This window comes from Dermacentor andersoni, chromosome 2 (genome assembly GCF_023375885.2).
Source record: "Dermacentor andersoni chromosome 2, qqDerAnde1_hic_scaffold, whole genome shotgun sequence".
NCBI lineage: Eukaryota > Metazoa > Arthropoda > Arachnida > Ixodida > Ixodidae > Dermacentor > Dermacentor andersoni.
In genome coordinates, this window is record NC_092815.1 from 198,323,677 (window position 1) to 198,337,250 (window position 13,574).

The 13,574-nt window shown below is 46.9% G+C and overlaps 1 protein-coding gene across 1 annotated transcript in view; it reads left to right on the forward strand.

The window, feature by feature from the left end:
* Positions 1 to 2,351: 2,351 nt before the first annotated feature.
* Positions 2,352 to 13,574, forward strand: part of LOC126540257 (uncharacterized) — a 128,951-nt gene continuing 117,728 nt past the window's right edge. The window contains exon 1 of the mRNA XM_050187055.2: positions 2,352 to 3,396. Coding sequence (XP_050043012.2) covers positions 3,171 to 3,396 — 226 coding nt within the window. The 5' untranslated portion in view covers positions 2,352 to 3,170. The remainder of the gene's footprint in view (positions 3,397 to 13,574) is intronic.

Sequence of the window (13,574 nt, forward strand, 5' to 3'; positions counted from 1 at the left end):
TTGGGAAAACACTTTGGCTTCACGGAGCATTCGCTTGCCAGAGCTGGGTGCGTGACGTGATACTCCCTCCTAGCTCTTTCCTTCACCCATGCGCCCGGGCTTGGTGAACTGCAATCTTCGCTCGTGCAGCCGCCCTGGATTTCAGCTGCTGACATCTTCTAGTCTCGAAATGACAGGTTGCCTCGGGCGTCGATCATGTCCTGCGGTGCCTGGTTGGCTGTCTTGGTCACTGGCTGCGGACCGTTGGTGTTTCCATGGATCTCAGCCGCGTCGGTTGTCGTTGGCTATTGGCCCCTGCCTCTCTTCTGCAACGTTCTGTCCCCTGCCTCCGGTTGACTTGCCATTACACCTTTTTGCGCATACGCTCCACAAAAGTGGTGCTGTCGGCTTTGGAGCTAATAGAAGACCATCACTGATTAGACTACACAACGCGCGCACGTAGTTCAAGCTCGACATACTCTGCCACCACACTTCGTTTTCGTCGCTTTGTTCCCTTCAGACCTGCCGTGGTTGCTTAATGGTTATGGTGTTGGGCTGTTAAGCATGAGATCGCGGGATCGAATCCCGGCCATGGCGGCCGCATTTCTATGGGGACGAAATGCGAAAACACTCGTGTACTTAAGTTAAGGTGCACGTTAAAGAACCCCACGTGGTCCATATTCCTGGAGTCCCCCACTACGGCGTTCCTCATAATCAGATCGTGGTTTTGGCACGTAAAACGCCATAATTCAATTCATTTTCCCTTCAATTTTCAGAACTTGTCTACACGCGGCACCGCACTGAATAATAAATAGAGCTACATATCGTACTTAAAAAGCGACATTAACCACAAATGCTATAGAACCCCTTCATGTGAAGTCCTATGAGAAAGATCCCGAAACCTCGTCATAATTCTAGCATGCGCTCCTGAACAGATACCCGCCGATATGTCTCAGTGCCTATGGCATCTGCTGCTCCACAAAAGGTCGTGGGTGCGATTCCCGGCCACGGCAGCCGATGATAAAGAACACCCGGCAGTGAAAATTAGATTGACGTGGAGTAGATTCTGACGCTTTTGTCGATTTAAGCGTTTTCTGCACGCATATTTCCGCTCTTATTGTTTACGCAAAGGTGCATTATCACGGCCCCAACGGAATATTCGTTCGTTGTGCGTATGCAGCTCATCCAATGCTCATCACGCGTCTTTCCTGGCACATGTACAAGTTCGCGCCTCGTTGCCGTTTTGTGCGTTTTTGCGCTGGTAACATCTTGAAGAGGGACATTCGTACGACGGCAGGAGGAGACGGAGACTGGAGATAGGAGTCGCTGGCCAAAGGGGGAGAGGGGGATCGCCAGAAACTGTTGGAAAGATGAGCCCAAGGAAAACGATTGGCCTACTCGTTGGCGCAACATAGAAGTTGCCGAGGAAATTGCGATCGCATTAGCTTGCGCTGGAACGGACGCGAAATTTGTGATCAGTGACAGCAAAACTGCCATACAAAATTTTAGCAAGGGAAGGATCTCGCCCTTAGCGGCCAGAATCCTAGGCCAGAGAAAGCTAGATAGAAAAATTCAAATAATTTGGACTCCGGCGCACGAAGCCGTCCCCGGCAACGAGGCGGCCCACGAGCTGGCTCGAGATCTCTACCGCCGAGCCGCTACGGGGCCCCTCGATGACCGAGGGAGCGGCGAGCGCGTGCTAAAATATGGGGAGATCACGCAGCATTATAGATTGGCTCGTAGACTGGTATCCCCGCCAGACCCAAAATTAAACAACACACAAGCAGTCGCGTGGAGACGACTACAAACTTATACATATCCGCACCCGGTTATGGCGAACCACATGTTCCCCGAGGCCAGGAGCGATAAATGTACTCTTTGTGGGGCGAGAGGGACCCTCGACCACATAATATGGGAATGTCCGTACTCTCCCGGGGGAATACACAAAATAGATAGTAGAGACGCCTGGGAGACCCTGCTGCGCAGCTCGGACTCTGAGCTCCAGCTCCGGCTCGTCCAACTGGCTGAAGAGGCTGCTGGGACCCAAGACCTCCCAGCCTGCATCTGAGGCGGCGGCACTCGCCCCCTGCCCTGCGTGTCGGGGGGTGGGTAGATCACCTAATCCGTTGGACATTAAAGTTTATTCTATCTCTATCTGGCCTACTCGTTGATTGCTTTTCATCGCCTGCTTGTTTTGAGCATAAACACGCCACTCGATGAGCGCGCTTGAAGGAGGCGCGTCTGCTTCCCTTCCAACAAATCTGTTGCACCGCTCATGCAATGCCGCCGGAGCTCTAACAACGCAGTTTACCCAAAAACGCGTTCACCACAGCGTCGGTTTACACTCACGGCACCTGACAGCATCTGCGGTTCTGTTTAAGGAACGCAGCAGCTCATGTATCGCGTGCTTGCTACCTCTGTCCCTACATTGAGGAAAATCGTAATTAACTAAAGAATGCGCATATTTATTGACTCATGTTTGCGATCGCGGTTCGAAAGCTGCTCCTGCTCATTAGAGTAATCGTTCCACTTCCGTGCTACAGTGAAGCATTCTTCTGAAAGAGGGGTCAACTGATTCTATTGCAAATGTGTATCTAGCGAGTGCAGGAAAATACGATTTTCACCAACGTGCGTAGTGCGTCTCTCTTCTTTTTGTCCATGTCAGTGTTTCCTGTTGGATTTTTTTTTATCCAGTTCACCAGGGCATCGGTCCAGGTATTGCACTTTGCAGCTCATATTGGTCATCACAAGAAACACAGTGCTTTAACGCCATTCCTTTCAGTCTCGCGAATATTTTTTTTTTTTTTTCAGAAATGACTTTGGGTAGCCTGCCTTTTAAAATTTTAACATATGCACAACACAATGCGTTAATTGTTGACTTTTACACTGGAAATCGAAGAAACCTTGGTTAAGAAAGTATGACCACATTTCGTACACGCCTACGGCGCTATATTTTTCATAATGTGCTCTGAATTTTCTTTGTAATATCACTTCAGTGCTTCTTATATCTTCGGCAGCCGTATCACTCTTATAAAAATATGCCCTATTATTATGGTTATCCAGCTGCTCGTGTTTTCATGCACTATCTTTTTTACCCTCTAGCTCCGTGCGTAAGGACTAGCAGCTGTAAACCAGCGCGTCTTATTTGCTGAGAGTTTCCGGACAGGGAGCTGACAACCATTATTCAAAAGATGAGGGCCATACAGAAAGACGGCACATTCTGTACCTACTATAAAAGAGCCCATGTCGTCCTTGCGATACTCGTGCCTACATACCTACATCGAAACATGCGACATTTCGTAGAGTTAATGAGTATCGGCGTATTAATTATAGGAACGACTCTGATACAGGAGACTCCTGGTAAAGAACAGCGGTCAAAGAGGAAGCGAAGCTTCGACGTTTGCGCGGAAAGAGTTGGTAAGGTGCTCCTTCGCCTTAATTGCGATATTTTATGCTAGCTCCGTCGGTGTATAGATTGCTGAAAAAAAAACAAATGCGCCGATTCAACCGACAAAGTCCACTTTGAACAATATTTATGGCTGCTCAGCAGATAAATCCCTATGACTGTCTATAACCAAATATTCTGCTAAGCCGGAATAGCGTAAATTAAAAGAAATTGAACCATTTTACGACCACAATTAAGGTTTCTACCTGCATAGATTCCCGTAAACACCATGATTAAACTCAAATGTCATCTACTCAAGCAATTATTTGTAACTTGTGAAAAGATTATTTGTAATTTAAATGAAGAGCTAAACATTGTCGACTGCTAAAAAGCATTTTTGATTTAGATACAGAATTGTTTACAAGCATGGCCAAGAGACGCTTATGAAAACTTTATCGTGAAACTTGGTGCACCGTCGCTATTATGTGGAAATGCTAGAATTCTGTAACGGTACCGGTAAAAGCGTGCGATAGGGGAATTCATCACATATTACTTCAGTGGATCAGTGTAATGACTACATTGTTTATGTGAGGTCAGAAGAGTTCGTACTCAGCAATTATTAGAATCATTTACACCTCTGTATGTGATGGTGTTGATTATCTGATGAAGATGTAAACACGCGTGTCCATATTCCTTCCCCTAAGTCGCGCATAGTAACGATGCACTATTGAATGTGGTTACAAAAATGAGAAGTAGAGATGAGAAAAAGTAAAGCACGGAAAAATGAACATAAGTAGCGTCCATACGAGATTACAGAATAGGTAGTCATCGTGAGTAATAGGGATTCTTGTGAACTACGTGCACGATTTCAAATACAGGCTTACGACTGGAGCGCCGCGAAAAGTCTACTGGGATCACTCTGCAGTTCACAACGTTTAGGCATTGTATAACTACGTATGAACCAAAGTAGCGGCGTACGAGTTCTTCAGAAAGGCCTTGTTGACGTATCCGGCTCCACAGCCAGACCTGACCACCAAGCTGTTACAGGATCTCTCGTTGACCAACGTTCTCACGACAGGCATCAAAGCGTTCCTTTACTGAATACGCAGTCTCGCAAGCTGACGAGCTTCTTGCACCCGTTCGGTGGAGGAGTTTGCATCCGGGGAAGAATTGTGCATGTGTTAGGCAATAACATTGCGTCCGACGTTCTGGCACTAAGGGTGATCAAAATGTTTTGCAGCTCGCATATCAGGAAAACTGCCGGACCTTTGTAAAAAAAATTATTTTTTAACATAATCTCCCCTCACACTAATGCGCTTCTCCCATTTTCCTAGAATGCTTTTGATGCCTTGCAAAGAAATTCTTCCTGGTTGCCAAGGCACTCCTCTGTGGCACTTTGAAGCGAGTTCAAGTCATCAAACCTTGTTCCCTTGATGTGTTTCTTGAAATTCGGGTGTAAATAGAAGTCTCTCGTGGCCAGGTTGGGACTGTAAGGTGAGGGGTCCAGCTTTTCGAAACCGCTCTCACGAGTGGAAGCCTGCACAAAACGAAACCTCTGAACCGGGGCATTTTCGTGCAGGAGGAGGACAACTCTTGCCCCTAATCTTCACCGATTTTCTACGATGACCTTATTCACTTTTTGAAAGAACGTTGGCGTACGATTCGCCTGTAAGCGTCCTACTGTTTTCAGGATACCCAATGAGCAGGATCCCCTTTCCGTCCTGCAATAGTGTAGCCATGGCTTTCTCCTCAGCATTATGCCTTGAATTTTGTCGGGGGAGAGGACCCCGAATGGCTTCTCTGCATATACTGCTGTTTTCTTTCTGTATCCCACTCATAAAGCCACGTCTCATCTCTAGTCAGAAGGCCGGAGAGAAAACGTTCTGGGTCGCTTGAATAGAGGTGCAAAAGCTCCCTCTATGAATCCACATAGTGATGTCGATCGTGCGCTGAGAGGTTCCGTGGCACCCTTCGCTCCTGGTCCTTCGTCACACCCAAAACATCGTAGATGATAGTGAAAACACTAATTACGAATTTGATAATTAAGAATTTGAAGCCTTGGTCGAAAAAACAAATTCTTAATTATCCATCGGCCCACTCGAACTCGTAAAAAGAGCTATAGACAAAAACTGACTCCGCTGTGCTCTAGAGAAGTCATGGGAACATCGAGTTCGTGAGAGCGACGACGCCCAGCTAAGGCGTCTGGAGAAGTCTGGGTTCCACGGAGAAAGCGTTGCCTCGGTGGTAGAGAGCCAGATTCGCGAGCTAAAGGTTGGTGGGAGGCGCAGGCTGAAAAAAGACGCCCGCCCGCTAAAGCGCCCTGTCGTAGTGCCCTCTTGGCACCAGGTTTCTCACCACCTCAAGAAGGTTGGCCACAGGTGCGGCGTGTGTGTTGTGTTTTCAGCACCGGAAAAGCTGGGACAAATGTGTCGCCTAGTAAACGAATCCCAGTAGAGGCCAGCCTGCAAAATAAAGCAAACCAAAGCCCTCGTTGAATGTGACGTCGGTGTTGTGTATAGTATTCCCCTCGCCTGTCGGAAATGCTATATTGGCCAAACCGGGCGCTGTCTGAATGAACCCCTGCTAGAGCATCGCAGGAATGCTACTTCACTCAGCGGCGCTGGCCATTTAGCCGACCACATTCGCCGTTGCTCGCGCAAGCCAGCATGCAAGGCGTTTTTCGAAGGAACACGTGTGTTGCGCAAATATAGCAATCAGAAAAACCTGGAAACTTTTGAAGCATTTTGTATCTCCAATGAAAACGATTACTGTGTCAGTGTTCCTTCTGTTGTACTAGGGGAAGAAGAACTTGATTATCTCAGGGCAAACGGGTGTGTCGAAACAGCTAGGTAGGGCGGGAGATGGGCAAGATTGCACTAAGTAATGTAAAAAAGGGGGGAAGAAAAGGCAGGGAAAGGTTTTGCAGAACTTCCTTCTATGCAGATTGGTATGAAGGTTATAAACAGCGATAAGGTACCGCAGAAAGGGTGGCCAAGGCTTCAAGAGGAGGACCTATCTTCGGCAAAGGCGGCCTCGTCATCCTTGGCATGTTAGTATTAAAGGGTTAGTGCAGTGATGTCACGTGCGGTTGTTGTCGGTGGCGGCTGGTTGTAAAGGGAGAGACTTCAAAGAAAATGAGCGCTGTCGCCTGACGTCAGTGAGCGTGGTTCCCAAGGCGAGGGGACAAGAGCGGGAGAGCGGGAAGGCGGAGAGAACAGGAAAAAAATGAGAGAAAAGACGGGGGACACCGCAAGGAAAAAAAATTAAAATATGAAAGAACAAGAAAAGAAAAGAGGGGCACGGGGGGGGGGGGGGGGGGGGGGGGCGAGAGGTTAGCAAGCATTCAGGGATGTCGTTGGCGGCATGGTTTCGTGGCTTTAGAAGAGCCGGCTGGCGGTCAGTGCGCGAGTAACAAAAAAGACCCAAAAAGACACCAGTTAAAAGAGTGACTTTAGTAGAGCAGAAGCAATGCATCGAGCAATTTTGAAAGGGTTAAGATGGCAGCAAGGAGTGTGGCGTGCAACGCATAGGGTAACTAGAAAGCAGCGGCATGGTCTTTCCGGCGACGTTAGCCCCAGTAGCTCAACGTAGGTGTCGTTACGGCGGTATACAGAAATAGCGATACCCTGCGTGTCTGAGGCGCCGAAGAAGGCATACTGGCGCCTGGGACTTTCGAATCTGTCGGTGAGGGTGTTCGAAAAAAATATATATAAGAAAAAAAGAGACAAAACAATAAAAGGGGGGAACCGATACCGGAATAAGAAATAGGAGGGTGACGTGCGCAGAAACGGACGGGTGCAGGTGTATTAGGGAAAAGGGGGTCGTACAGTTGACATAAACGTAAGAACATGAAAGAGTATATTAAATTGTGTAGTAGGAAGAAAAAAAATTCTGAAATAGAGGTATAGGTAAGGTTAAGAATTAAGTTTAGGTGGTGGCATAATGCGTTTTGTGCCTTGGTTGATGATATGAGAATGTCAGATTTAAGCTACCGCTTTTAAAGATTCTTAGTTATATATACGAAATTATTTCCCGTTGGATGTAGGCAATAAACTTGTGTATGAGGTAGGATTCCCTATTTTTCCTTTCGCGAAGTGAACGGAAATGTGTTTGCAATATATAGATCCTTGCTTTGTCGAATATATGACCATGTTCATTAAAGTGACTAGCGACTGCTTTGGGTAACTTGTGTTTTGTATCCGCGCGGTGGCCGTTCACTCTTGTATGAATTTCTTGTCCAGTCTCACCTATGTATTGTTTGCTACAAGCGGCACATTCTAGACAGTAGACTACGTTGCTTGATGTGCAGGTGAAACCAGAAGTTACCTTTTGTGAGTAATTCGACGCTGTACTTTTTACTGTAGTAGAATATTGAATATTTTTCTATGTAGAGTACTTGGGGCGGCCACAGAGACCGCTTCACAATTTCGTATTTGTCCTTAGTTTGGCATGCAGAAGAATATCTTTAAGATTAGTGTTGCGTGTACAGGCTACTCTGGGCGGGCCGGGAACGATCTTGTTAAGTTTCTGGTTGCTCGTGAGAATTGGGTAGTATTTACTGAGGATGTTGTTCATGTTTGTGAGTGCGTTTGAGAATTTAGTAGTACGAAGAAGCATTGTTGTTCTTGCGATCCTCAGGTGGGGCTTGAGGACCTTCGCTCGATCAAGTTTGGCTGCAGGGTGTAGGCTTTTTGAAGGTTGCTGTTTGGGTGGTTCCTGTTTCTAGGGTTTCTAAGGTGATCGAGTCTATCTATGTAGTCCTGGTCTTCAGCGCAAATGCGACGTAGTTGTGTGGCTTGGCCTTTAAAGATGCCTTGTTTACAATTTCTGTGATGGTGGCTCATATTCTAGGCACTGTTGTTCGTCGAAAAGTTTTCTATGCAGCGTTGTCTTTAGCGCCCCATTGTCAATGTATGTTGTTACGTCGAGAAAACTTATGAGCTCAGTTGAAGATTCTGATGTGAATTTTATAGTTGGATGAAAAGAGCTTAGTAATGCTACATATTTATCTAGACTGTCTTGACCATGTCTCCATATTATGAACATGTCGTCTATGCATCCTACGTATGTGTGGCGCTTGTCACTTCAGCGCGATAGGAAATCTGTTTCTAGAACCCCCATAAATATGTTCGCGTAGGTTGGTGCAAAAGGTCTACCCATGCTTGTACCATGTTTCTGTACAAGCATGAGTTTCTGTACTATCGGTAGGTAGTAACTCTCCTCAAATTTGAAGTAGCTATGTGTTAGAACTAATTCAAGGAAAGACAAGTAGACTTAAGTAGAGTGTTGTGCATTGTGTTTAGACAGCGTTTGTATTATTGAAGACACACCATCAGTGATTGGAATGTTGGTGTACAGCGCCGTGACGTCCAGTGTTGCGAGAATTGTGTTGAGGGTAGCGTGCCTTTAGTATTAATGTCCTCTATAACCTTCAGCAGGTCGGGCGTATCTTGTACAAATTACGGAAGTGCTTTTGGCAAGTCACCAAGGAAGTGGTTAAGGAAGTGCAGACACTCTCTGTCGGGTTATTTGATACCATCGGGTGACCTGAGATAATAGCGGTGTATAGTTCAGTGGATGGAACTTTATGAATTTTTGGAAAGAGGTAGAAACGCCCGGCAGTTTTGTTGCTTGGTTTTAAAAATTTGTATTCTGACGGTGTTATCAATTCATCAGCCAAAACTGATTTCAGTCTGTTGGCAATTGTCACTGTCTAGGACAATGTCGGATCGTTATCTTAATTTGCGGTAATCTTCTGGGTCGTTTATTTGTCTGTAAGCCTCGTGCTTGTAAGATTCTACTGACCAAAGAACTACCATCCGTATCTGCTTCCTTAATAACAATGTCGTTCGGGCAACTAAGATTTGAAATGATATGACTCTCCGACGCAGTTATGTTTTTAGGTCGCTTAGATGTCTTGGATTGGCTTATAATTTCTTCAGTAACAGGTTTAAGGTATATGTCAAATTCTATGGCTTATTCTGGTACGGGGGTCCAAGTGGATTGGGCTCTAAGGGGTGTCGTCGTGGTGTCTGGTGTGTCTGATACGCATTCGTCGGGAGAATTCTGAGAGGTCCTTGTGAAACTCAAATTCAGTTATTGTGTTGTTCGTGGGACAAAAGTTTAGGCCCTTGCTGAGTACGTCCATTTAATTTTTAGTTAATGTTTTTGAAATGTCTATAACATTGGAGTTGTTTAGTTTTGTGGAAGTTTCCGTCACGGCTGGTATTTCTAGACGCGAGGTCCCTCTTATTGCAGTGAGGTGGCTCTTAGCCTGGAAGGTTGTTTTCCGAATAAAGTAGCTTTTTTTCTTTGTTTTCGAACTAATTTTCTAGAGTGTTTTTCGTCGTAATGCTCTAAATCTTTTTTCTCATTCAGTGTCGGAGCTATGTTCAGAAGTCTGTGGCTAAAATTTTCGATTTGTTCTTCTCAATGTCCTCAAGGAACACTGATTGTAGAAACTATATTTTTCTCTGTGCAGATTGTGTAAGTTTTCAGATGGAAGGTGTAGCTCGCATGTTTTTCGCAAGTTTTGTAGCCGGTAGGAATTCGGTGCTTAATTTGCGATGGCTGTCATTTATTTGTCTTTTTGCAGGTAGATTTGCGTGAGGTGTGTTTCTGCTTGGCAGGTTTATTAACCCATGCCTGGCATAATTCGAGCTTGATTTCTGTTTGACTTTGTGCGTGTGCAGGCAGGCGTTTGGGCGTCTGTGTTAAAACTTGGGTAGTGGATTTTCTGTTGTCTGTTACAGTTGTGTCTGTTTGCACTGTCGTTGATGTCGTTTTTGGAGTAGTGTGTGTCTTGTCGCTCGTCTCACATTCCGCTGTCAGTGTTCCGAGTGTTCTTGAGGTGACTGTCGCAGTTGTCTTGTTCGGCGTGGCACGGTAGGCAGAGTCGGTGGGGGTGGTATTTGAGGTGGATTTACAGTGTTTTTCTGTACTTGTCCTTAATAAAGGATTTCACCGAAAAGAAATTTCATAACGCTCCATTACCCGAGCTTCAAATCGTGGGAGGACTCCATGTTTGACTGACTGATCTAGCCGAAGTAACAAACTGAAAGGCTGGATATTCAGACATTCCTAGGCTGCAGAGGTGACCTAAACAAAATGTAGAGAAATTCCATTGTCAGATATTTGGTTGTACCCAAGTTGCAAAATTATTTGATCTCTCGTAACTGCGTGTGCGTACAGAAGCGACATGGACTGAATCCTGTGGTTTCCTGAAGCGCAGTAGTATTAGCGACTGTTATGTTTGTAAGCACATCATACCAGATCTTGTGTTCATGGGCGACAAACATGGACACCATGTAAGCAATTGTCTTGTTTAAGCACTCGCTTAGGTCACTGGTTTGCGGTTGGCACACAGTGTCTTTTCGTTTTGCAGTGCCACTTCCTTGCATGACTCCGTACACAAGCTTTGCTATAAAGGCTATGCCGCGATTCGTGATAACTACGGCTGGCGTACCAGGGTGGAGGACAAAGTTATAAACGGAGAATAGCGTACTGTCAGATGTGGTGGCTCGCTTAACTCCCTTCGTGTTGCCGTACCGGGTAAGATAGTAGGTGAGACCACAATCCATAAGTTGGCCGCACGCGCATTGGGATCAAAGTGGCTCAGTACCGGAGGGAACTTGAGGAGCCGGCAAAGCCTTGTAAATGAATCGTCACACTAGAATCACAAGTCGAGAGGTCAGACGTGCCAGTAAGAATCTGCATCAAAGGTACGATGAGCGTGGCGAAAAACGCCGGCAATAGGAAGCTAAACCGATGAAGCTCCGCACTACCTTTGGAGTTGTGGGCACAGGGTACCCAGCAACAGTACGAAGTTTGGCAGTATCTGGCAGAATTTCCTCTTTCAAAAGAAAATTCGTGGCCTAGGATGGTAAGCTTACGGGCACCATGATGACATTTCTTTTCCAACCCAGCTTTCACGAGACATACACGAGCTCGTTTAACGCGAGTGAGATGAGGATTCTAAATTCGTAGAAAAGACCACGATGTTGTTCAAGTAGCAAAGATATGTGAGGCATTTATGACCCCTCAGAATTGCGTCCACGAGTCTCTCAAAAGTGGCAGGCGCGTTGGAAAGGCCGAAAGGAATTACACTGAACTCATATAACCTATGGGGAGTTACAAAAGCCGTTTTTCGACGGTCGGCTTCATCCACAGGCATTTGCTAGTAGCTGGAGCGCAGATCCAGTGAAGGGAAGAACTGAGCTCCTTGCAGGCAATCCAGGGCGTCGGCGATGCGCGGTACAGAATAAGACATCTTTTGCGCGTAATCTTGTTCAGCCTGTGGTAATCAACGAAAAATCTCATTGAGCCACCCTTTTTCCACACCATCACGATCGGAGACGCCCAAGGACTGCGGGAGGGTTGGATCACACCTCGTTTCAGCATATAGTCAACGTATTCGTCAACGACGCGGCGTTCGGCTGCGGAAACACGGTATGGACGCTCGCGCAGCGGTGCATTCTGACCAGTGTCAATAAGGTGAACCACTGCTGCGTGCGTCTCTAACGAAGGTTCGCTGAGGTCGATAGATGCACGGAAACGTTGAAGTTCAACAACTTGACCGTAATCGCCTCATCGACGGTATGCAAGAAAACATCTGCGGAATGTGAGGCTGGTACGTCAGCAGAAGTGACGGCACCGATAAGCAGCGTTGCCTTATTGGAATGTAGGGCACATGGAAGAACGACATCAAAAGCGTCGAGATGCCCCACACATCTACCGTGTAATAGAGCTGAAAAACAGGGAAATGGATTGCTCGCATAAAATGTAGTGCAACAATCCGCGAGTGTAACAACGGTAAAGGCGAGGAGAAGGTTCCATCGACATGTATAATCTTCAGATGGTGCAAAAAGGGCAGTGGCAGTCGTGGCGACGGCACAGTCGCTTGAGACGGGCACAAAGGGGGTCGAGAAAGGAGAGATAATGAGGGGGGCGGCGACCACTATAGGAAAACACTTCCGGAAATTGATGTTAGTGTCAATGAACGGAGACAGAGCCAGTTGCGTAGGGGAACACTCGACAACGACATGATGCGCGGAAAGAAAGTCTTAACCTAGAATAACGGCATGTGAAGCATGGCATAGAACGACTAAGTCAACAAAATATAGTACATCCTATATCATAACACGAGCGGTACATGAGGGCGAAGGCTTCTCTTGCTGCGAGCTTGCCATGCGTAGTGAATTTTTCGGAAGCAGGAATCGTCACTTTCTTGAATTTGTGGCAGAGGTCTTCACTCATACAGAAATCGCAGCCCCTGTATCGACAAGAGTGGTTGTCGCTACGCTTTCGGCAAAAATTACGCTTTCGTTAGGAGGCTAAAGCTTAGGCCTTGAAAATTTCGACGACGACACAGTTCTTGCTTCAGGAGCTGCGGTTGCCAGTTTTCCTCCTGACGAGGGCAGGAATGGTGAAGAATGGGTGAAAGAGAACCACGGCAATGGGAAGGAGACGGACGTGAGTTGAAGGCGGGTCGACGTGAATACTAGTCGGAGGTATCAGCGATAGAATGGCGCGAATGTTTTTGAGAAAGGTCGCTTAGTTTCGAAGCGTCATAACGAAAATAAAGTCCATGGCGGTGACAGAAATGCGCAACATGGCCCCGGAATACCGCATGCAAAGCAGTTGGGGCGGTTATCCCACGTGCGCCAGGGGTTAATTGAAGGCCCGAAAGGTGACAGTGGTATTTAAACCGGGCGCACCGGAAGTGGCGACGAGTACAAACTGGCGGCTGGTCTTGACGTAGCAGGCGTTGGTCGCACAGGGGGTCGGTTGAGAGCGGCAGAGTAGGTCAGAGGTGCAGTTACAGGCGATGGTTTAGAAGGGCGTGAGCGCACCTCAGCAACTTGCGCCTGGATCACACAACAGAGCGGCGGGTCTAGTGTGGAATATGGCTCAGTAACACACGCCACAAGAAATAGCTGGCGAGCCCCTTCTTCCCGAATGTATTGCTGAATCTGCGGCAGCAGGCTGGAATGATCAGCTCCATCGCGTCCGCTCTACAAGGCCGAGAGGTCCGCGGATTGCAAAGTTGTGCCACGGGTGGAAAGGCGCTGTTTACGAAACTTGTCGAACCTTTGACAAAGCTTAAATACTTGATGACCAGTCGTATGGTTCTTGGCCAAGAGCGCTATACTGCCTCTTGATGCAGTCAGTTCTGCCATCGCACTCACCGAACGTGACCAAGACATCTTTT